The following is a 23,003-nucleotide window of genomic DNA, read 5'->3' on the forward strand; positions in this document are numbered from 1 at the left end:
CCTCCAGGCTCTGGCCTCTGAATTTCACTTTCTTGATCATTTTACAGACGACAGGACTCCTTGGACGAGTGATCAGCTCGTCGTTAGGCCTCTAACGTAAACACAGAACACACATACTGAACATTCATGCCTTGTGTGGGATTCGAACTCACTATGCCGGCTTCCGAGCGAGCGAAGGCAGTGCATACCGTGACCGGCACACTTGTTTGTGTGAATGTGAACCTCACATTGCAGTGACATGTCATGAACAGTTCACTTGAACTGCAGGTATGCAGTGTAATGCACACGAAGGAGAAAGCGCTATCAGGTCTCTGTTGTTGCAAACAAATGAAAAATGAAGAGCACCACGAATTGCGTAAACGTCTCAATGAATTCCCTTATACACGTTCTGTTAGTTTACAGCTGAAATGTTGACCAGCTCTGGGTGTACACAGTTAACACAATTATTTTGCTTGAAGGCGAGCACTTCCTTCAGTCTTACAGGAAAACAATTTCGAATCGGAATTTTACACGCCGTGTGTGTGTGTGTGTGTGTAAACTCTAATGACATAGGATCTGGTTATCATATTGAGGGCGAAAGGTTGGCGACCCTGTTCGTCCTTGGGTAATGACTGTCAGGGTTCATGGGACATGATCAAAAGGCGGGGGAAAGGGGCTCATAGATGTGCCCAAAGACTGATTAATATATCCATCGACGTGTTCGTGATTTTGGAAGCGTCAAACGCCTGTTGACTTCCAGCCATTAGGAGGCACTGATTAGCCTGATGATTTTCCTGGTTTACCTCAGATTCTCCAGTAAAATATAGGGGTAAAGTGGAAATAAAATATATCCATGTAACAATCCTTGGAGGTCCATAGGGTTGTGAGACGTCGAAGTTTCCACATTTTCTAGACAGTCGGCTCACAGATGGCGGTGAGGTTAAGTAAAGCTATTCATGTAACAGGCTGTGGAGGCCCATAGGGTTGTGAGACGTCGAAGTTTCCACATTTTCTAGACAGTCAGGTCACAGATGGCGGTGAGGTTGTCAGCCTTACGCGCCGACCGCCCTTTACCCCCAGGAAGATTCCTGGTACTCATTTCTGTTAGAGGCTGAGTCGATCCCATGGCCATATTGCGGCTGGGAGGATTAGGTAAACTGAAAAATCTACCTCATCGTAACTCGAATCCGCGACCTTCCGGCTTATAGTATAGTACCTCAACCAACTACACTACCGCCTGCCCCAATGATTTTATATTGTAATTCTTTTTTTTTTTTTTTCAAATATTTTTCATGAATGAAAAAGTGGAATACCAAATACTTAAGAAAATCAGTAAACCACACAAATGCACTAGCAGTGAACTTACTGGGTAGTAGCGAAACTACACACAGACTGAAAAGATACACCGTCCTAAATCTAACAGACCTGAGTAAAACCCCAATACAAGAATTAGAATTATACCTAACTGAACCAAAAAAAAAAGAATATATAAATTATGCCACTGGGCGCAACTCATTCACGGAGCCAGTATTTATTGAACAGATACATTTATTGCAGATAGTGTGTAATAAATGTGTGAAAAGTTTTAACTACAAACCTTCTTAGAGGCTCAACATCTCTAAAAATTCACAATCATACGTAATCATATTTTGTGCGTTATAACGACCTAAGAAAGTGTGGGGGGGCGGAAACTGTCCACTGGGGCGCATAATGGCATGGACAGGTCATGTAGCACGCAAGGAAAAAAAAAAAAGAAAATCCATACAGATTTCTTCGACGCTACCTCAAGCAACGTGACCAGTTAGAACACCTAGGCGAAAATAGGAAGATATCACGTGTTACAGTGACTGTAGACGGGGTTTGGATTAGTAAATGGATTTATTGACCACTTATACACACAAGTCGTAACTACAAGTAACTACAAGAGCATTATTGGTTTACACACTATAAATATCACTGTAACTACAGGACACATAAAGTCTTCTGTGTCTGGTTGAGGAAATGTACTACAAGCCGGAAAGTCGTGGGTTTGATTCGCGATAATGTCATTGGATTTTTCAATTGACATAATTCTTCAAGTCGAATTATGACCGTGGGATCGACTCAGCCTCTAACAGAAATGAGTACCAGGAATCTTCCTGGGGGTAAAGTGCGGTCAACGCGTAAGGCTGACAACCTCACCGCCACCTGTGAGCCAATTGTCGAGAAAATGTGGGAGTCTCGACGTGTCATAACCCTGTGGGCTTACACGGCCTGTTACAGGGCTATCTTTACTTAACCTCACTGCCATCTGTGAGCCGATTGTGTAGCAAATGTGGTAGCTTCGACGTCTCACAACCTTATGGGCCTCCACGGCCTATTACAGGGATAGCTTTACTTAACCTCACCGCCATCTGTGAGGCGATTATCTAGAGAAAATGAGGGAGCCTCTACGTCTCACAACCCTATGTGCCTCCACTGCCTGTTACAGGGACAGCTTTACTTAAGCTCACCGACATCTGTGAGGCGACTATCTAGAAAATGTGGGAGCGTCAACGTCTCACAACCCTATGGGCCTCCACGGACTGTTACAGGGATAGCTTTACTTAACTTCACTGCCATCTGTGAGTCGACTATCTAGAAAATGTGGGAGCGTCAACGTCTCACAACCCTATGGGCCTCCACGGCCTGTTACAGGGATAGCTTTACTTAGGCTTGGGCCACACGAACGCACATAATGCGCCCGTTGTAACGAACGGCGTGACGTCCCTTGTAAAAATAAACAAGAAAGGCGAATGCTACGGTTTCTTCTGGCTCCATTGCAGACAAAAAAAAAAAACTACGCACCGCATTCTGCAACTGTGTGTTGTTCTCAGCAACATCCGTCATAAAGTACGTTCGTTACAACGGACGCATTTTGTGCGCTCGTGTGGCTCCAGCCTTAACCTCACTGACATCTGTGAGGAGACTGTCTAGAAAATGTGGGAGCCTCGACAGTCTGTTACAGGGATATCTTACTTAACCTCACCGTCATTTGTGAGGCAATTGTCTAGAAAGTACGGGAACCTAGACGTCTCACAACCCTAAGGGCCTCCACAATCTGTTACAGGGATAGGTTTACTTTTTACAACTTCAGGGCGTCAAATCGTGCAGACAGCAACGGAATTAGGGACAGGAGACAGTTCTGTAATTAGAAGAATTGTTGTTTCAGGACTGAATTCCAATTAGTAACCTTGGAGACAGTGTGCTATTGTTTTGAAAGCGACGCGGAAAGTTGAACGTACCTGTTTATTTTGTGTTTAAAGAAAGCTCACGTACTTACATGAAGAGAAGCATTTATGTATTTCGTTTTATGCGTGTATCAATGTGATGACGAAAAGTTTGGTTCTGTTGTCGGGACGATGCAATATAAAGCGTATCCGTAACCTTCAGTGGTCAGCATTTGGAGAAGAAGCATCCGATAGGATTGGTCTTCCGAGCGAGCGGGAATGAAGCTGTTGGTAAGTTGGAAGCGCTGCGACCCAGAACACAACTGCCTAATGTAGTGCGCTGTGGCCCCTGTGTGGCTCATATTATTGGGCCTATATTTACCGTCACAGTAATTAAAATTGTTTTCATTCACGTCTGACGTTCATGTTTGATGCATTTAGGTTTTTCCAGTATTTCCTTGAGAAGGGTGAGCGTGTTTAGAAGTATTTCTTCTTAGATCACAATCTCATGTTCAGAAAGTCTCCTGTTCAAATCTCAGCGCGGAAATCAGCTATCCTGACCGGGTCATTTATAGTTTGCTTCGGTCCATTCAGGTAAAATGTTCACATAATGCCCTCAACTTTTTGCAGCCTGAAATTTATGTGAGTAGTATTTAAGCACTCAGTTCGCACCTCACAGGAAACACATTATGTCTCCATAACAAAGCCCAACCGGTTAATGCTGTTTAGGTACACAATCGCTGTTTATTGTGAGAACCATACGGAACACATAAATACACTGTGTGGGCAGAAGTTCAGTTCGCACCTCACAGGAAACACATTATGTCTCCACTACAAAGCCCAACCGGTTAATGGTGTTTAGGGAAACAATCGCTGTTTATTATGAGAACCATACGGAACACATAAATACACTGTGTGGGCAGAATGCAGAGTCCAGTTCTCACCTCACAGAAAACACATTATGTCTCCATAACAAAGTCTAACCAGTTAATGCTGTTTAGGGAAATAATCGCTGTTTATTGTGAGAACCATACGGAACACACAAATACACTGTATGGTCAGAATGCAGAGTTCAGTTCGCACCTCACAGGAAACACATTACGTCTCCACTACAAAGCCCAACCGGTTAATGCTGTTTAGGGAAACAATCGCTGTTTATTGTGAGAACCATACGGAACACATAAACACACTGTGTGTGCAGAATGCAGCGTTCAGTACGTACCTTACAGGAAACGTATTACGTCTCCGCTACAAAGCCCAACCGGTTAATTCTGTTTATTGTGAGAACCATACGGAACACACAAATACACTGTGTGGGCAGGATGCAGAGTTCAGTCCGTACCTCACAGGAAACACTTTACGTCTACGCTACAAAGCCCAACCGGTTAATGCTGTTTAGGGAAACAGTCGCTGTTTATTGTGAGAACAATTCGGAACACACAAATACACTGTGTGAGCAGAATGCAGAGCTCAGTTCGTACCTCACAGGAAACGCAGGAGGATCAAGGACTGTGATCCCTTTTCTAGCCAAAAAATCGCGCACGATCTTCGATTTATGGGGTGGGGCATTGTCATGGAGGAGCGACCAGGAACCTTTCTCTTGATACTCAGGTCGAATTCGAAGAATTCTCGCCCACAAACGATTGAGGACTCCAAGATAATAATCAGAATTCACTGTTTCACCTTCTGCCAGAAATTCCTTGTGAATGGTTCATTTGGAATCGAGGAAAACGGTTAGTAGTGTCTTTACTCGACTCTTTTGCATGCGCACTTTCTTTGGTTTCGGCTTCTTTGGGCTCAACCACGCTGCACTGTGCCGCTTTGTGAGAGGCTCATATTGAGAACGCCATGTCTCGTCACCAGTAACAATAGATTTTGTAAATTTTGTATCACTTTGGGCCGACCGTAACATGCCTTTCCAGTGTTCCACTCTGGCATGTGTTTCATCGCCTGACAGCGCGTGCGGTACAAACCGCGCACAAACCTTCCGCTTGCCCAAATCCTCGGTCAGAATTTGATGCACAGTACTTTTTGGTATTCCCAAAAGGTCCTCGAAGAATCTTGCAGAAACACATCTGTCTGGTGCAAGGATTTCGGTCACTTTTTCGCATTTTCTTCAGTGCTACTTGTTCTCGGCTTTTATGCACGTGGAGCGTCTTCAATGTCCTCCCTGCCATCACGAAATACAGCATACCATCGAAAAATGTTCGAGCTACTCAAACAATCACTACCGTATACACTTTTCATCATTTCGTACGGTTCTCCAGCTGTTTTGCCTAACTTCAAAGAAAATTTGATGTTGGCTCTCTGTTCAGCCGCCATTTTCTGACGAGCGTCAGAACAGTACTGTTACATTCAAGGTCAGAACACATGATGCAGCGATGCTTGCGCTTTCAAATTATAGACAGCCACAGCTGAAACTTCAAGAATCTTAACGCCACAACTCGCCAACAGATGGCATTGCAGGGCAAAAAAGAAATGAGTCCCAACGCATCCTGGACACACGGTGTAAGTCTTCAGGAGTCAGCTAGATGTCTCAATACAGGCCGAATGACAAGAATTCCCGATTCGTTGCAGTTGCAGGGATTCTTGTGCTCTGTTCTTGGGCCCACTTCGCACTTTTGTGATTATAGAGAATCTTTTATGCTGAGGTAAAGCGGTCAGAGCGTGAAGCTGACCCGAAATGAGGGCTGAGTGGAATTGTCACCTACAGGTCAGCAGCGGAGTCGCGCTTTCTTTCCCTTGCTATGTTAACTCGTTTAAGCATGGAACTCTTCTAAACACAATTTAGAAATACGAGTATAATTCCTACATCACAGAAAACACACTGCGTCTCCAGACGGATGTGGTATCATGAGAAACTCATAAATGCCATATTCCATCAAAATACGCGGTGTTTTTAAGTGTTGTGCTGTACATATAGCACGCATTGTGCCTCGAAGAACTAATTCTATGCATTTTCTTTCCTTAGCTTTTCACTTTGGCACTCGTCGCTTTTGGCGATGGGGGGCAGATAGTGAAAGAGTTTCACGGGGACAAGTTCTCTGCCGGTATTCATGCAATTGGCGACGATCATTTCATCGGGGGAGGTCACTTTCTGGCAGAACATCTACACGGTGGCCTAGGTCCCGTAACAGGAGGTCACTTTCATGGAGAACATCTGCACGGTGGCGTGGGTCACGTGATTGGAGGACACCACTTCGCTGGCGGTGCCGGTTTTCACCTGCCCCCTGGTGTAGCTCCTGTGTTTCTTCCAGGAGGCGGGCATGTGGACATAGTCGACAAGCCTGTGCCAATCCCACAGAGGGAAATACTACAGTTTTCTGCAGAAAGGGATCGAATAGTGCCCATCGTAAAGGAGAAAGAATTGTTCGTAGAGAAGCCTGTACCAGTTTCCGTCGAGAAGGAAGTCTTAGTGCCAGTTCCGACCGAGCACGAAGTGTTAGTTCCGTACAGAGTTGAGCACAATGTCTTGATCGAGAAGCCAGTTCCTTACCCTGTGGAGAAGGAAGTGCTAGTTCCCTTCGAGGTCCGCAAGGACGTTCTTGTGCCCTATCCTGTAGAGAAGGACGTGTACGTTGAGGTTCCGGTGGCTCAACCGTACCCCGTGCCATTCCCAGTGGAAAAGAAGATACCGTTTCCAATTGAAATCCCTGTACCAGTCCCTGATCCATATCCTGTTGAGATCCAAGTGCCAGTGGACAGACCCTATCCCGTAGAAGTGCAAGTCCCTCATCCATACCCAGTCCCTCAGCCATACCCTGTAGAAGTAGAGGTCTTCGTTGACAAACCTTACCCGGTAGAGGTCCAGATACCTGTGCCTAAGCCGTACCTTGTTGAGGTTCCCGTTCCAGTCCCTGAGCCTCAGACAGTTGTTGTTAAAGAGAAAGTTCCCGTACCTGAACCATATCCCGTTGAAGTAAAAGTCCCTATTCCAGAACCGTACCCAGTGGAAGTCAAGGTCCCAGTTGATCGTCCCTACCCGGTGGAAGTGAATATCCCTGTACCTTCTCCATATCTGGTTGAAGTTGCGGTCCCTGTAGAGAAGCCATACCCTGTTGAAGTGAAGGTGCCAGTTCCAGAACCATATCCCGTTGAGGTGCAGGTCCCTGTAGACCGTCCATACCCAGTGCACGTCCCTGTGCTAGTTCCAGAGCCTCAGCCCTACCCTGTTGAAGTTAAGGTCCCTGTTTCTGAGCCGTATCCCGTTCACGTCAACGTGCCTTACCCCGAGCCCTACTACGTTGAAGTTGAGGTACCTGTGGACCGTCCCTACCCTGTCTATGTAGAGAAGGAAGTCCCTGTTCCTGATCCCTATCCCGTGGAGGTGGCTCTTCCAGTAGACAGACCTTACCCTGTACACGTCCCAGTACCTGTTGACCGGCCATATCCCGTGGAAGTTAAAGTACCGGTCCCTGAACCTCAGCTCTACCCTTTCCCTGTTAAGGTCCCCGTTCCAGAGCCTTACCCTGTGGAAGTGAAGGTCCCGGTCGATAATCCTTACCCAGTGGTTGTCGAGACCCAGGTACCAGTCCCTGAACCTTACCCTGTACAAGTTAAGGTTCCTGTTGACCGTCCATACCCCATTGAAGTTAAGGTCCCATATCCTGATCCCTATCCCGTCTACATTCAGGTCCCTGTTGACCGCCCTTACCCTATAGAAGTTGAAGTCCCTATCCCTGAGCCTAAACCCTATCCCGTCTACATAGAAACCAAGGTCCCCATTCCAGAACCATATCCAGTAGAGGTCAAAGTACCTTACCCAGTTTACGTGCCCAAGCCTTTCCCAGTTGAAGTGGAGTGGCCTGTTGACCGGCCTTACCCAGTGGAGGTGCCAGTTCCTGTCCCTGATCCATACCCTGTTGTTGTCGAGAAGAAAATTCCCATACCAGAACCCTACTCCGTAGAAGTACGGGTTCCAGTTCCCACCCCGCAGCCATACCCAGTCCTTGTCGAGAAAGAGGTCCTTGTCCCCGAACCGTATACAGTAGAGGTCCCAGTCCCTTATCCTGTCCACGCACCGCAACACTTGGCACTAGCAGTTGAGAAAGAGATCGCGTGTCCTTTAGAAATTGACACGCCTTTGCCTTACCACCTTGATTATTTGGCTTCCCCTGCATTTGCACCCCAGCTGTATCCAAATGCATTCACTCCACATTCGTTTGAAAAAGTCGTACCATACAATATAGAAAGAAATTTTGGAATCGAAGTTGATAAGTATTACAGCAATCCCAATTACCAGTCATTTGGTGTCGATGTAGAGAAAGTGGTTCCCTATGCTATTGAGAAGATTGGCCATTATGACCTCGAAGGGCCAACCTATTATCCCTCTCATGTAAACCCTTTTGCGTATTCTGTCGAAGAGGATGGGTTCTTTTACCCAGACTTTGCTTATAAGTCTCATCCTCATGTTCTCCATCTTTAGTATTAATTAGTTCAGTAGTATTTAATAACTTATATATTTATTTATTTATGACAAATATATATTACAAGTATTGATATATGTGGCTGTATTTGTATTTGTGTTCTTCAGGAAGAAGAACCCAACTCTAAACTGAAATGGAGCGATGACGTCTTGACGTTGGTCACGTGATTCTATCTCATGTTGAGATAGAAATACCAAAATATTAGTAGAGATACTACACTGCTTATTAGTATTTGTAAAATAATCAAGGGTTTCACAAACTATATAAGCTAGCCAAATAAATTTGGTTGTTTAATCACCTGCTTCTGTTGTCCCCCTGTGAACGGATGTCCGTAATAAAGTACGAAACATTTCTAACGTCAGTACATGACATAACTGTAATTACCTCCATTATGTAAACTGAGTAATGAATAAAAATACAACATACATGACTATTATTATTATTATTATTATTATTATTATTATTAATTAACAATTTAAGTCGCGGCTGACTTAAAACCTTCTGTGTCCTGTGGACACAAAGGCTTAATATTGCGGTCGTCTGTTTCATAACGCCGTGTAGTGTGGTAAGCTCGGAGAATACGATGCATTCGTCTTCACAGTAACCATTTACCAGTTAACACGGCGTCATAAACAGTAAGACCTATATGAATTTTCTCCAATGTAAAAGCCTCAGATCTAAGACAAAGTTATTCGTCATATATTAAGAGAATTTGCAAGCTTCGTCTTGCTTCATGTTCTGTCCACCGTATAGTCTGGTAGAAGGCTGCTGCAATTTCAGAGGATCATTATTCCATCATCTTCAGAGTGGACATCTGTAGGATGAGGAATGGATGTGGTTATGCTCACGCTACAAATTTCAACCCTGAAGATGTCGGCAGCATACCTCTCCGAAGCTTCGAAAACCGGTACTTTTGCTTGTTCCAACACTCTCGGCACTGAGATACAAGCCCCCTCTTCGCTATATCAATTTTATCAAATAAAAAGACAAAGATGTCCCTGTGCTTAACTAACTAAGCACTACGCCATGAAGGCGTGTGGGCGACTGGATGTATAGATCCACGTTTTCTTGACCTCGGCACTATCTGGAGGTGAGTAAACAGCTTCACGCCCCGGTTTCTTCACACCCCAGGGAAAGAGTTCCCTGTACCCCTTTGACAGGAGGCTGGGTAGGCCCCAGAGCCGGTCTGAATGACGTGGAGAAGAGAAAATTCTTGACCCTATCGGGACTCGAATTCCGACTGCTCGGACGTCCAGCCCGTAGCCAGTCGCTGTACTGACTGCGCTATCCCGGCTCCTCACGTCCAGCCCGTAGCCAGTCGCTATGCTGACTGCGCTATTCAGGCTCCTCACGTCCAGCAAGTAGCCAACCGCTATACTGACTGCGCTATCCCGGCTCCTCACGTCCAGCCCACAGCCAGTCGCTATACNTTAAAATGAATCCTTGACGTGAAATGTTACAACACAGATGTATATGTAAAAGTGTTGACATGTAATAAATTTAAATTACATGCAGCGCTTTCGCTCACTACTGCTTATAAACCCACAAATGTAATACATTTTAATATTCTGAAATAATATTTTAATTCAAATATTCTTAGCACTTCCGTGTAAATCATAATATTTCCATGAGAATTGGACCATCAGCAAAACAAAAGAAGGATGACTTCAAGATGTAAACTAAATAGATGCTGCAGTGTCTCTTACTCTCTTAATGTAAGCAGGTGTAAATAAACAAGTATTTTTTACTATTCTCAGTGGGGTGGGACTGAGTCCCATGTACTGCGGCCACTACTGGCCTATTGTACCAGCGCCAGATGAGAGATGATGGTGATTGTGGAGCAATTGGTGGAATGAAAATTAGCAGGGTAAACCAAAGTACTCGGAGAAAACCTATCCCAGCGCCACTTTGCCTATCACAAATCCCACATGACCAGACACCGGCTAGAACCCAGGCCGCAGTGGTTGGAATCTAGAGACTAATTCCTTGATAACTCTTTTGTCTCCACCTTGATGGTATGCTTTCCTTTTGTTTTTTGACAGTCCAATTCGCATAATTACTGAACACACAACAGGATGCAGTCCATAAAGCTCATAATATTTTCTTCGAAAATTACCCTCAGAGTCAATATGGTAGCATGCCATGCAAGTAGTAATGAGTTCTCTCTCTTGTTCTCTTGATATTCTATTCACTATNTATCCCGGCTCCTCACGTGCAGCCCACAGCCAGTCGCTATACCGACTGAGCTATCCCGGCTCCTAATTACACGCGTTTTTCTGTTTATTGAAAATGATACAGGTCAATTGGTTTTTAGGGCTTGTCTTTCGTGAAAGTCAGTATTATTTGATTTATTTCAAGAAAACCAGTATTTAAAGAGAAATATGTCTATTCAGATAATTATATTTGGGTCATGACTACGTGTACTCTTCTAGATAGTTACTAACGTTTCGGTGGGAAAAAATGCCTCCAGTTTCACAGTAAAAACCGAAACCCGGATCTGGTCGTAAGCCCCAGATGGGTGAATTATTCCAAGATAGACTGATTGTCTGACCGACTGACCGTCGGTCGTAACATAAAACTCAGACTCACATAAATACACTTTGTGGACAGAATGCAAGAATGTTGGTATATTAAAGCAGGAGGGAGGGAAGCTGCGAATATATTGAATAAGCAGTCGCGAACAGCCGAGAAGGGGGTCCTCCAGCTTGGGGGTTGGGCGAAGAGAGATGAAGTGACGGGAGGTTGGAGAAGACTGCATAATGAGGAGCGTCATAACTTGTACTCTTCTCCAACTATAATTAGAATGATCAAGTCAAGGAGGATGAGGTGGGCAGTGCATGTAGCACGAATGGGGGATACGAGGAATGCATGTAGGATATTGGTGGTAAAGCCAGAAGAAAGGACAACAGGGAAGACCAAGGCGTAGGTGGGTGAACAATATTAAAATGGATCTTAGAGAGATAGGATGGGATGGGATGTGTATGGCTTGGATTGATCTGGCTAAGGATAGGGACCAGTGGTGGACTCTTGTGAACACGGTAATGAACCTTCGGGTTCCATAAAATGCTGGGTAATTCCTGAGTAGCTGCAGAATTGGCGGCTCCTCAAGAAGGGCTCGGCTCCATAAGTAAGTAAGTAAGGTACATATAGTAACCACCGAGCTGTAAACCTAGCCTCAGTATTTCTGCAGCAGTATTCAACAGCCTAAGTTGTGTGCTATTTACACAACTTTTCACCAATCGTAACAGTCAGTGAGTAAGCTCTGCTATTGTATGTGATTTCTGCGTTGTAAATAAACGGCCGTGGGGATTCGTTGCGTTTACCATGCGGCACCCTCTATCCACTAAAGTTGGCACTAACATCGCCGACAAGCTGCGGTCGCTCAGTCGGTATAGTTCGCTTGCGGACCAAAACCACGGAGTTTGTTTTTTGTTTTGTTCTGCGTTCCTCGTTTCATTCCATGCAAGAAAATATCTGCCACCACTTCTTTCCATATCCTTTTCAATTCATTATTCACAACCTGTTCTGCTTCTGGGCGCTCTGTAGTCCGAGTTATATCTCCGTCCCTGTATAAACCATAAACTAAAGCTATGTCCTTCAGTAAGTTTGATCTGTCCCGTGTTGAAGTTATTGGCTGCCATTTTAATGAGAGGTTTTATTTTAAATTTTAAAGATTAGTAGCAATGGCTGGGATCTCCCTGCACTTTTATGTAATAGATTAAAGCGATAACAAATAGACAGCCATATAATCCAGACTGTTGCTACTAATGTCACCCTCACAGTGGCAGCTTTTGCACGCCGAAACACTGTAACATACTTAGGCCGGGCGCATGTTGAGGCTCAGGCAGCGGAGGGAAAGACTGCGCAGTACCAGCGCACGTTCACAGCGTGAGGAAAGTGTGAAGCACATAGTTGTTATCGTTGAAATATGGCAGAACTCCTGATACTTGATTTAAGTTATGAATCTGATTCAGACGATCAGTTCGAAACGGAGATCTTGGCGTACGTGGCCCTAAGGACAAAATCTATGGAAAGAGCGTATATTGTTTAAATTAATTTCCTTTGCGATGACATTCCACTTCTCCGCCCTCAATTTAGTCTTCATATAATCCGGATCGCTTATATCATATAAAATCTTCCTTCGGCCCACAGCTTCGGTTCGTAGTTCTTCACTCATCTTCCTTGCACGGGGTCAACTGTGAGCAGGAATCTGCGTCATTAACACTGCGTGTAGCAGAGGAGTAAAGATATAAATACAACGCGCAAGTTGATGCGCAGAGCAGGGTGAAGCAGAAACTGCATCGCAGAAACCTGCGCTGCGCTGCCCTGCTTCACCTGCGCTGACTGCGCCTCAACATGCGCACGGCCTAAGACGCAGAAACCTGCGCTGTGCTTCCCTGCTTCACCTGCGCTGCCTGCGCCTCAACATGCGCACGGCGTTAAGGTAACTTCGTGAACCGAAGTGAGCGCAAAAGATTCACGTCCAGACAAACACAGCTTCAGCATTTTGCCGCAGCTTTAAGCCAAGTTCGATGCTTCGCCGCAGCACATCCAGGCAGATACTGGGATAGTACCTGAAATTAAGCCATGACCACTTCCTTCCACATCCTTACCAATTCATCGATCTATCATCCTGCCGTTGAACGGTATACGATGTCATTTGCTGATATTGTGTCGTTAAGAGAAACGTAAATACGTTTTTGCAAGTCCGCACGCCAACTGTTGCGGATGATGACGTCATGAGTTCAGTGTACATTGCAGAGCAGTGCAGGGTCTGCAAGGTCACTGAGTACGTGATGCGAGGAGAGGCGACCTTGACTGCGCCTGCGCGATCAGCAGAATGTGCATGTAGCCCAGGACAGGCGTCGGTTCCGGCCTCTTGTGGGTACGGGCACGAACCTTCGGGTGCCATGAAAGAGGCTGAGAATATTTTTTCGATTACTTCATGACGCTGCCAGTAGCTCATAGCGTCGAATGGTAAGGTATCGTATAGCTATCCCTCGTAACAGGTCATGGAGGCCCATAGGGTTGTGAGACCTTGAGGGTCCCACATTATCTAGACAGTCGGCTCACAGATAGCGGTGAGATCAGCCCTACGCTCCGGGCGTCTTTTACGCCCAGGAAAATTCCTGGTACTCATTTCTGTTAGAGACTTTGTCGCCCCCAAGGCCTTCGTGCGCCTGGAAGGATTAGATTAATTGAAAAAAAAAATCACCTCATCGGGACTCGAACCCGCGACCGCAGAGATAGTTTCTTGATTGGCTGACCGCCTGTTAGTGTCACAAGAAGGACTCTGTTCCACTGAATTATTGAAGATTATGGGCATCTGAAATGTGACTCCGTACAGTTCGGTAGGGAGGAGCCAGCGTTTCTGGGGAACTTGCCGTCTTCGTCTTGTACCTTGAAGATGGACGTATTTAGGTTGTCAGAAGCGTGGGTACCTAACTACCAAATTATACGGTGTCACCGTAATTTTCTGAGGGTTGTTTAAGGATACTTCAGTACCCTGGCTCTATAGCGTCGAATGGCAAAATGATAAATGATGAATTGGAAAGGATTTGGAAGGAAGCGGTGATAATTTAATTTAGGTACAATACCAGAACTTGAGCCGGGGCAGCTCAGTCGGTATAGTGACTATCTACGGGCTGGACGACCAACATCGTCCAGTTCGGCTCTAGGGTCCACCCAGCAGGAGCACTTTCCCCGGGGGTAAAGCGGCAGGGGCGTAAAGCTGACCACTCATCGCCAACTAGTGCCGAGGCGAAGAAAATGTGGCTCTATACATCCACTCCCCCACACGCCTTCATGGCATAGGGCTTACTTAGTTAAGCACAGGGACAACTTTACCTTTTACAAGAATTTACATGGAAAGACTGAGGAAAACCACACATTTAGGGATATTTTGTGTTGGCCGAGATTCGAATCGAATACCTGGTCAATACTAATTTTCGCCTATGGATAGCGGCATAGTAATCTAAAATTTTATATATGATTAATTTATTACTTTGTCACCAGTTTAGTGGAGATTCTGTATCACACCACAGCGCGTCTTCTCAAATGTGCGAGCGTGTACATCCGTCAGAATTTCGACATAGATGCCTTCACGATTTCATATACCCTGCGCGCGTGAGAAATAAATAAATAAATAATAATAATAATAATACAATTTTACATTAAGCCGTATATGGTATCATTTCAACAGGCAGACAGACAGATTGGGATTACATATTCCTCTTTGTTCTGCTGAGTCATCGATACCGGTAGGCCTTCTTTTATAAGAGCGTTCTTACGTCTGTCGATAGAGGGAGCGTGATAAATCTTGAGAAGCTGCTGGTTGCTCAGCTATTCAATACGTTCCCCGTCCTTAATGGAAACATCCTAATCTTACAGTGCGTTTAACTGTTATTGATTCACCTGGATTTCTGTCCGGCGGGCTTCCAGCCGCACTGCGGCCCCGGGTTCGACTCAGCCTCTAACAAATGAGTACCAGGAATCTTCCTGGGGGTAAAGGGCGGTCGGCGCGTAAGGCTGACAACCTCACCACCATCTGTGAGCCGATCGTCTAAAAGATGATGGAACCTCGACGTCTCACAACCCTATGGGCCTCCACGGCCTGTTATAGGGATAGCTTTACTTAACCTCACCGCCATCTGTGAGTTAGTTGTCTAAAAAATGTGGACACCTCGACGTCTCGCAACCCTACGGACATCCACGGCCTGTTGCAGGGATAGCTTTACTTAACCCCACCGCCATCTGTGAGCCCATAGTCTAGAAAATGTGGGAGCCTCGACGTCTCACAACCCCATGGTCCTCCACTGTCCGTTACAGGGATAGCTTTACTTAACCTCACCGCCATCTGTGAGCCGACTGTCTAGAAAATGCGGGAGCCTCGACGTCTCACAACCCCATGGTCCTCCACTGTCCGTTACAGGGATAGCTTTACTTAACCTCACCGCCATCTGTGAGCCGATTGTCTAGAAAATGTGGGAGCCTCGACGTCTCGCAACTCTATGAGCCTCCACTTCCTGTTACAGGAACAGCTTTACTTAACCTCACCGTCATCTGTGAGCCGATTGTCTAGAAAATGTGAAAGCCTCGACGTCTCACAACCCTATGGGACTTCTCGGTCTGTTACAGGGATAGCTTTACTTAACCTCACCGCCAACTGTGAGCCGATTTTCTAGAAAATGTGGGAGCCTCGACGTCTCACAACCCTAGGCGTCTCCGCGACCAGTTACAGGGATAGCTTTACCTTCACCGGACAGAATGTCACTTGCCAGGTGACTCAGTCAATTCGTGAAACCCTGAGAGTCATTACCACATTCACAAGGGTCCACCAGTGGCCTCTTTTTACAGCCAGATGAATCCACTCCATACCTTCCCACTTTATATCCTTAAGGTCAATTTTAATGTTATCATCGCGTCTAAGCCTAGGTTTTGTTTGTTTATAGCTTATTTAACGACGCTCTCAATAGCTTAAATGTCAAGAACCGTAATGAATTGAAAATAACATGGAGGGGAGAGATCATAGTTTATATTGAGGTACTTTTGCAGCGTTTCCGGAAGAGACAGAGTAAAATCATGAATAGAAGGTCTCCGGGCCAAGATTTGAATCCGATCCCTCCCGAATACGAAGTCGGAGAGGCAACTCATGGACAGCAACTTTCGGTTGCTTTCGTCTTCGAAGTGGAATCTTCCTTTCATGGAGCAAAGTCCTTCTTGAGGAGCTAGTAGTAGGTCAGCTTGTCGCGAAATTTCCCCCCACTTATGGAACCCAAGGTTTGTTGTTTTTGTCACAAGAGACCGCCACTTGCCTCTATCCTAAGGGATGAGGGTGATTTTTTTACGATCAACAACAGTTCATATTTTAGAGGAAGCTTTACGTTCTTTCCATATATTTTTGTTTGTCGGACTGCTCACTAGATGTCAGTATGTACTATCCAGAAGGTCCTGCGACCAGCCAACTCGACACAGGTGCTCGTGGTTTTCCTCTGATTTTAAGCAAATGACTGAGATTGTTCCAGATTTCCCAGTTGCTACTGTCTGCTTCTCATGGAGTCCTCCAAATTTACATTTTTCGAAATGAAACCTCTCTTTTAAAGGGCCCCGAAATATACACGTATTTTCAAAATTACTCAATTCGACACTAATTGAGAAAAAGAAAAATTCCGCGTCCCCTGTCTCAAGCCACTACTTCTAACCGTCCTAACGCCTTCACTTTCACACTGCTTTTGTCAGCAGGACGAACGGGCGAAGCCTGGGAACCTTCTAACAAAATTATGCCCTTTCTTCCACCCCACAATAAAGAGTGTTTCATTTTCTCCCATGATTTTTCACTTTCACTTACCTTTATGCTATAATTTATATCTTTGTCTTTGTTCTTTAAGGTCCATTTTAATATTATCTTCCATCTGAGCCTAGATGTTCAAAGTGACTGGTTCTTTTAAGGCATAACTCACTGCACAGAATATATTTCCTCTTGAGGAGTTAATAGTCTCTCAACTAGTTAGGAATTATGTTACCCGAGCTTTCATTACCGTGTTCACAAGAGCCTGTCCTTTGACGTTTCTCGAATAAATTTGTGTGGCGTAATAATTATACTGCTCATGCGTACTTCATGTCCTACCTATCATATCGCTGATTTTGTTATCCTATTCTGAACATGCGGCTTGACGCTTTCTGTATTCTGCGATGCGATGCGGCTCATTCCGTTAAATCGTTAATTGCTGCATCCTTGTTCAGGGTAGAGAACTGGAGATGGTATGTTCCTCCGAATCGTAGGTAACGTACGACCAGACTACACGGCATCACAGACCAACTTGAGTTAACTAAGACGTTTTAGACTCTTCTTAGGTGCCCTGTTTGAAACTCGGTCGAGACACTGATTGTTATCCTCATCCCCTTCGGGAAAATGTAAAGGACAGTACCGCTTGGTTACGTGTCTTGCTAACATTTGACGTTATGTAGATTGGGTACTGCCTGCTTCGCAAAACAAATACACGGCATGACATGACAGTAATATCCTTAGTTATCCCAGTAATATCCGTAGTTATTTCTTTAATATCTATAGTTATCCCACTAATCTCCGCAGTTATCGCAGTAATATCCGTAGTTATCCCAGTAATATCTTTAGTTATCGCAGTAATATCTGTTGTTATCCCAATAAAGTCTGTAGTTTTCGCAGTAATATCCGTAGTTAGCCCACTAATATCCGTAGTTATACCAGTAATATCCGTAGTTATCCCAGTAATATCTTTAGTTATCGCAGTAATATCTGTTGTTATCCCAATAAAGTCTGTAGTTATCCCAGTAATATCCGTAGTTATCCCACTAATATCCCTAGTTATACCAGTATCCGTAGTTATCCAAGTAATATCCGCAGTTATCGCATTAATACCCGTAGTTATCCCAGTAATATCCGTAGTTATCCCAGTAATATCCCTAGTTATACCAGTATCCGTAGTTATCCAAGTAATATCCGCAGTTATGGCATTAATATCCGTAGTTATCCCAGTAATATCCGTAGTTATCACCGCGAGGACCTGAAATCTGGAATCTCCGATCTGATTACAAATGGCAGGCACTGTTTGCTGTTGTTCGCACGATACAGTTTACAGATCCATGTGTTTGTTGTGACTCTCTGGAATGCGTGTCCGCAGGTTGCACCAAGCGCGCTGGCACGCGCCGAGTTTGTTTTGCAGCTAAGTCTCCTGCCTTTCTTGCTGCGTCTGTGTGTTTACTGTGTAGCGGCACGTTCACCTCAGGGAATCGCAAAATAATCTGTGTATTATCTGCTGCATTGTGATGAAGTGTCATTGAAGAGGAGACCGTCATTTTGCTATATAAGCCAAGCGGTTCCTTTACGGTCACTATCAGTCCCAATCGGTACACTGTGCAGCTCGCCACAATATGAGGACTCTGGTAAGTGAGAAGTGACCATCTCAATTTATTCTGCTTCACGTCAGCACATTTATAATTTCGCTCTTATCAAAATCTAAAATTCGTCAAGCACTAATTAACTTCGTGGAGCGGAGGCATTCTTCAGAAACCGCGAATTGTGCAGCTACTCAAGAACTTCATAACATTTTATGAAACTCGAAGGTTCACAAGAGCATTCCACTGGTCCCTATCCTCAGCCAGATCAGTCCAGTCCATACCAACTCATCCTATCTCTAAGATCCATTCTAATATTATCCACCCACATACATATTGATCTTCCTGGTGGTCTCTTTCCTTCTGGATTTCCCAACAATATCCTATACGAATTCCTTTTCTCTCCCATTCCTGGTACATGCCCTGTCCATCTCATACTCCTTGACTTGATCATTCTAAATATATTTCGAGAAGAGTACAAGTTCTGAAGCTCCTCATTATGCAGTTTTCCTTTCTAGCACTTAAACATTTTTTTTTTATTCCGAACATCTGCATAATATATACAAATTCAGTTCGTACCTCACAGGAAACACATTACGTCTCCGCTACAAAGCCCAACCGGTTAATGCTGTTTAGGGAAACAGTCGCTATTTATTGTGAGAACCATACGGAGAAGACCACAACAAGACAATTATCTCATGAGCATGTCTGCATCTTGCCCTTACGCCTTGTGTTCTTACCACAGTTGTGCATCTTCACCGTCTCCTTGGTCGCCATCGCGTGTGCCAACGTGATGCCGGAGGGCTTCGCCCCAGAAGAGACGGCCGAGGCAGTTTCAGCGCCCGCAGATAGCAGCCCCACAAAACGTGGTCTGCCCCCTCATGGCTATGGGCTTGGACACGGCGGCAAACATCTGGGCGGCTTCTACCCACGGAAGGAGATTCCCCCGGTCATCAAAGAGACCGTTAAAGTTGCGGAGCCCTATCCCGTTGGTGTCAAGTTCCCTGTTCCAGTTGACCGGCCTTATCCCGTGTTCAAAGAAATCCCTGTTCCTGAACCTTTCCCTGTTGAAGTCAAGGTCCCAGTTGATCGCCCCTACCCTGTGGAAGTTCCAGTCCGTGTTGAACACCCCTACCCTGTTGAAGTCCCTGTACCCGTGCCTCAGCCCCAACCGTACCCTGTCAGAGTCCCAGTTCGAGTCCCTGAACCCTACCCTGTTCAGGTCGAAGTCCCTGTCGATCACCCCTACCCTGTTGTAGTGGACCGGCCTTTTCCTGTCGTCGAGCGAGTTCCATTTGAAGTGCAAGTCCCCGTGGAACGTCCCTACCCAGTTGAAGTGCGAGTCCCTGTCCCTGAACCTTTCACTGTGGAAGTGCCAGTAGACAGGCCCTACCCTGTGTACGTCGACAGGAAAGTCCCCGTCCCTGAGCCCTACCCCGTCGAGGTGCCTGTGCAGGTTCCCGTCTACATCCCTATTGAGGTCCCTGTCGAGGTGCCCGTTGACCGTCCCTACCCAGTTGAAGTGCGGGTTCCTGAGCCCTACCCCGTAGAACTGCCTATTGGCATTCCTCAGACACCACTCCCGCTCGCACTGTCTCAGACATATCCAGTAGGAAAGCTGGCGCCATCTTTACCCTTCGGACGTTTTGGTTTCGGAAGCCCTGTCCCTGAAGTGCCTGTCGCAATCTCAGAACCTTATTCTTTCCTTGATGTTGAGGACTGCATTTACCCTGAACCAGTGACCTCTCTGTTGCCCGGAAAATTCCCTGGACTCTTACCCTACGCCTTGAAGGAACAGAGTCCGATCTTTCGCCTTGGTTACAATGGCTTCTGATGAAGCCACCTGCGCTAATTTAAATGATTGTATTCGTAAATGAATTATTTATTTATGTGAAACATTGCAGATATATGTTAATTAGAGGACGTAATTTGACTGCCGATCAGTATTGTAATTTATTTGACTTTAAAACAGTTGTATTCTTAAATTATCCCTTTCCTAATTTGTGTCAGTTGTGGATGGTACAATAAAGATTGCACGCAAACACGATATGTTGTGTTCATTCTTTCACTTACTCACAACGCAGCGCTGCCAACATTTAGGGACTGATCTATGCTACTGTGTCCGGTATGCAGACCAGGGCACAATCGAAGTCTTAGAAACAGAACATTGGTTTAACCCTTTGAGGCACAGTGGTTAATATATGTACCATATACTTCAACGTTAAAGAAACTGAACATTTTGCCCACAGTATACAATATTTACTGTACACCATGAACATATTTCTCAGAAGAAGAATGCCGTCTTCTGGGATGTGGCGCTGTGTGGATCTTGGGTGAACCAACGTTTCGGAGGAATTATCGCCTCCATCTTCAAGGTATCGCAAGTCGAATATGTCGATGAGTAACCTCGCCCTAGAGGAACACTATAATATTTGAGATTTTCACCTTGAAGATGGAAGTGATACGTTCCTCCGAAACGTCAGTTCACACAAAATCTACACGACGGCATTCTTCATAGTCGCCGCACATGGGCCATCATTAGGCAACACTTATCTGGGGGAGACAACTGCACTCTACACTTTGTCCTCAGTACCCTCGGCTGTTTCTGTTTGTTAATTTGCTTCGTAGGATGTTTCGATCCTATCTTTTCAGTATTCCTTTTTACTGTGTCCACTTTAGTTGTGTATCTAGCCACAGGGAACAAACAGCATTAGATACACAATTAAAGTAAACTACACACTGAAGAGGAACAGATGAGTAGCCGCCAAAAAATGTAGTACGGAAGTATCCCACGAAATAAATTAACAGCAAAAACAATGATGTGCCTAAGGGCACAGAGGGCAAAGTGTACAGTGCAGTGTGTTGCCTGATGATGGCCCATGTGCGGCCGAAACATGTAGCAGTGACAAGGAATGTACACAGTTATTAAACATTTTTTATTGAATTAAATATATTTTAGTGTCTATTAAGAAGGGGTTGACTCTGTTGCATTGCAGGCGAGCACTTCACAATTTAAAATAGCGCCCCAAATGCAACAGAATGCTGAAATGTAATATGTCCGGTGTCTATGTTAGTCATTGCTTCCTGCTTTGTCTGGCTTTACTAAAAGCTCTGTGGCTTTTACGAAGGTATAATGCTTTATATATTTAGCCTCTGGAACGGTAAAATCATTTCGATTAATGCTTGTTACCACTCACTTCAGAAATGGCGCCACACATTAAGAAACCCGCACCTGTCTGGCAGTAACAACACCTGGTGTTGGGCCCCAGAGGGGGTGACTTGACACCGAGACAGACTGGCCGACTGACCGTCGGTCGCAACGTAACTTTGACTTCGACGTCAAATAAAGCAACGGCCAGGAAGGGACTGGTGTTCGGGTAAGCGCATTTAATGCCGGACTGCTGGCTAGAAGTCAGTTTGCATCCGGGAGGTCCTGCTACCGGCCAGCTCGGTGAAGTTTTTCCGTGGATTTCCTCGGTCACAGAGCAAATGCCGAGTTTGTAAGAAAATTCGACGATGCACTGCATGCATCACATGAAGCCCTCCCAGTGTTATATCAAATTTTACTATAATGCAACCCTTCCAACTTTCTCATGGAGCTGAGCCCTTCTTGAGAAACCGCCAGTTGTGCAGCCACTCAAAAACTTCCCAGCATTTTTAGGCAACCCGAAGTTTCATTACCGTGTTCACTGGTCCCTATCCTGAGACACGTCACTCCAATCCATACCATCCCATCCTATCTCTCTAAGATCCATTTTAATATTTTCCACCCACCTATGCCTTGGTCTTCACAGTGGTCTCTTTCCTTCTGGCTTTCCCACCAATATCCTATATGCATTCCTCTTCCCCCCCCCCCGTTCGTGCTACATTCCCTGCCCACTTCATCCTTCTTGACTTGTTCATTCTAATCATACTTGGAGAAGAGTACAAGTTATGAAGCTCCTCATTATGCAGTTTTCTCCAACCTCCTGTCACTTCATCTCTCTTCGGTCCAAATATTCTCCTCAACACCCTGTTCTCGAACACCCTCGGTCTGTGTTCCTACCTTGATGTCAGGGACCAAGTTTCACACCCAGTGTTAAATTCACTGCAATGCAGCCCTTCCAACATCATACAAATTAATTCTGATCATATGCATTAACTCTACCAGAAGGACGAGAGGGCACTGCCTGGGAACCTTCAGAACTGGAGCTATAGTTTCATGCTGTCCCCCCTTCTCCCAAATGTAGTGTGTTACTACCGCCCCCACTTTTTCTTTCGCTCTCTTTCTCTATCCTGTGAGAGTCGGTCTCAAGGCTCCGAGAGCCGTGAGGTAGAAAAATATGATCATGAGTCCCGTGGGACTCAGAACAAAGAATGACTGTGCTGGCGAGGACCAGTAGCAATTTAGGAGTCAAGTCAGAGGGAAAGAGAAATCAGAGTCACTCTCCAGTATGGGGGGGCCCCATTTCAAAACACGTAAAAGTTTAGTAAGAACAAAAATATACATATACTCCCGATTAGGGCCGAAACCACGACGACTCTGGTGACTAGGACC

General features: G+C 45.3%; 2 protein-coding genes across 2 annotated transcripts in view; one reads left to right on the forward strand and one right to left on the reverse strand.

Moving 5' to 3' along the window:
* Positions 1–23,003, reverse strand: part of LOC111865324 (angiotensin-converting enzyme) — a 127,511-nt gene that overhangs the window by 70,167 nt on the left and 34,341 nt on the right. The window lies entirely within an intron of this gene.
* Positions 19,226–20,470, forward strand: LOC117282390 (keratinocyte proline-rich protein-like). The gene has a single exon (XM_033751780.1). It carries the CDS (start codon positions 19,260–19,262, stop codon positions 20,298–20,300), a length of 1,041 nt encoding a protein of 346 aa, XP_033607671.1. The 5' UTR covers positions 19,226–19,259; the 3' UTR covers positions 20,301–20,470.

Source organism: Cryptotermes secundus, unplaced genomic scaffold (genome assembly GCF_002891405.2).
Source record: "Cryptotermes secundus unplaced genomic scaffold, Csec_1.0 scaffold17, whole genome shotgun sequence".
NCBI lineage: Eukaryota > Metazoa > Arthropoda > Insecta > Blattodea > Kalotermitidae > Cryptotermes > Cryptotermes secundus.

Excerpts from the sequence above, each read along its gene's own strand:
- LOC117282390 (XM_033751780.1), top strand. The coding sequence starts at position 19,260 with ATGCCGGAGGGCTTCGCCCCAGAAGAGACGGCCGAGGCAGTTTCAGCG.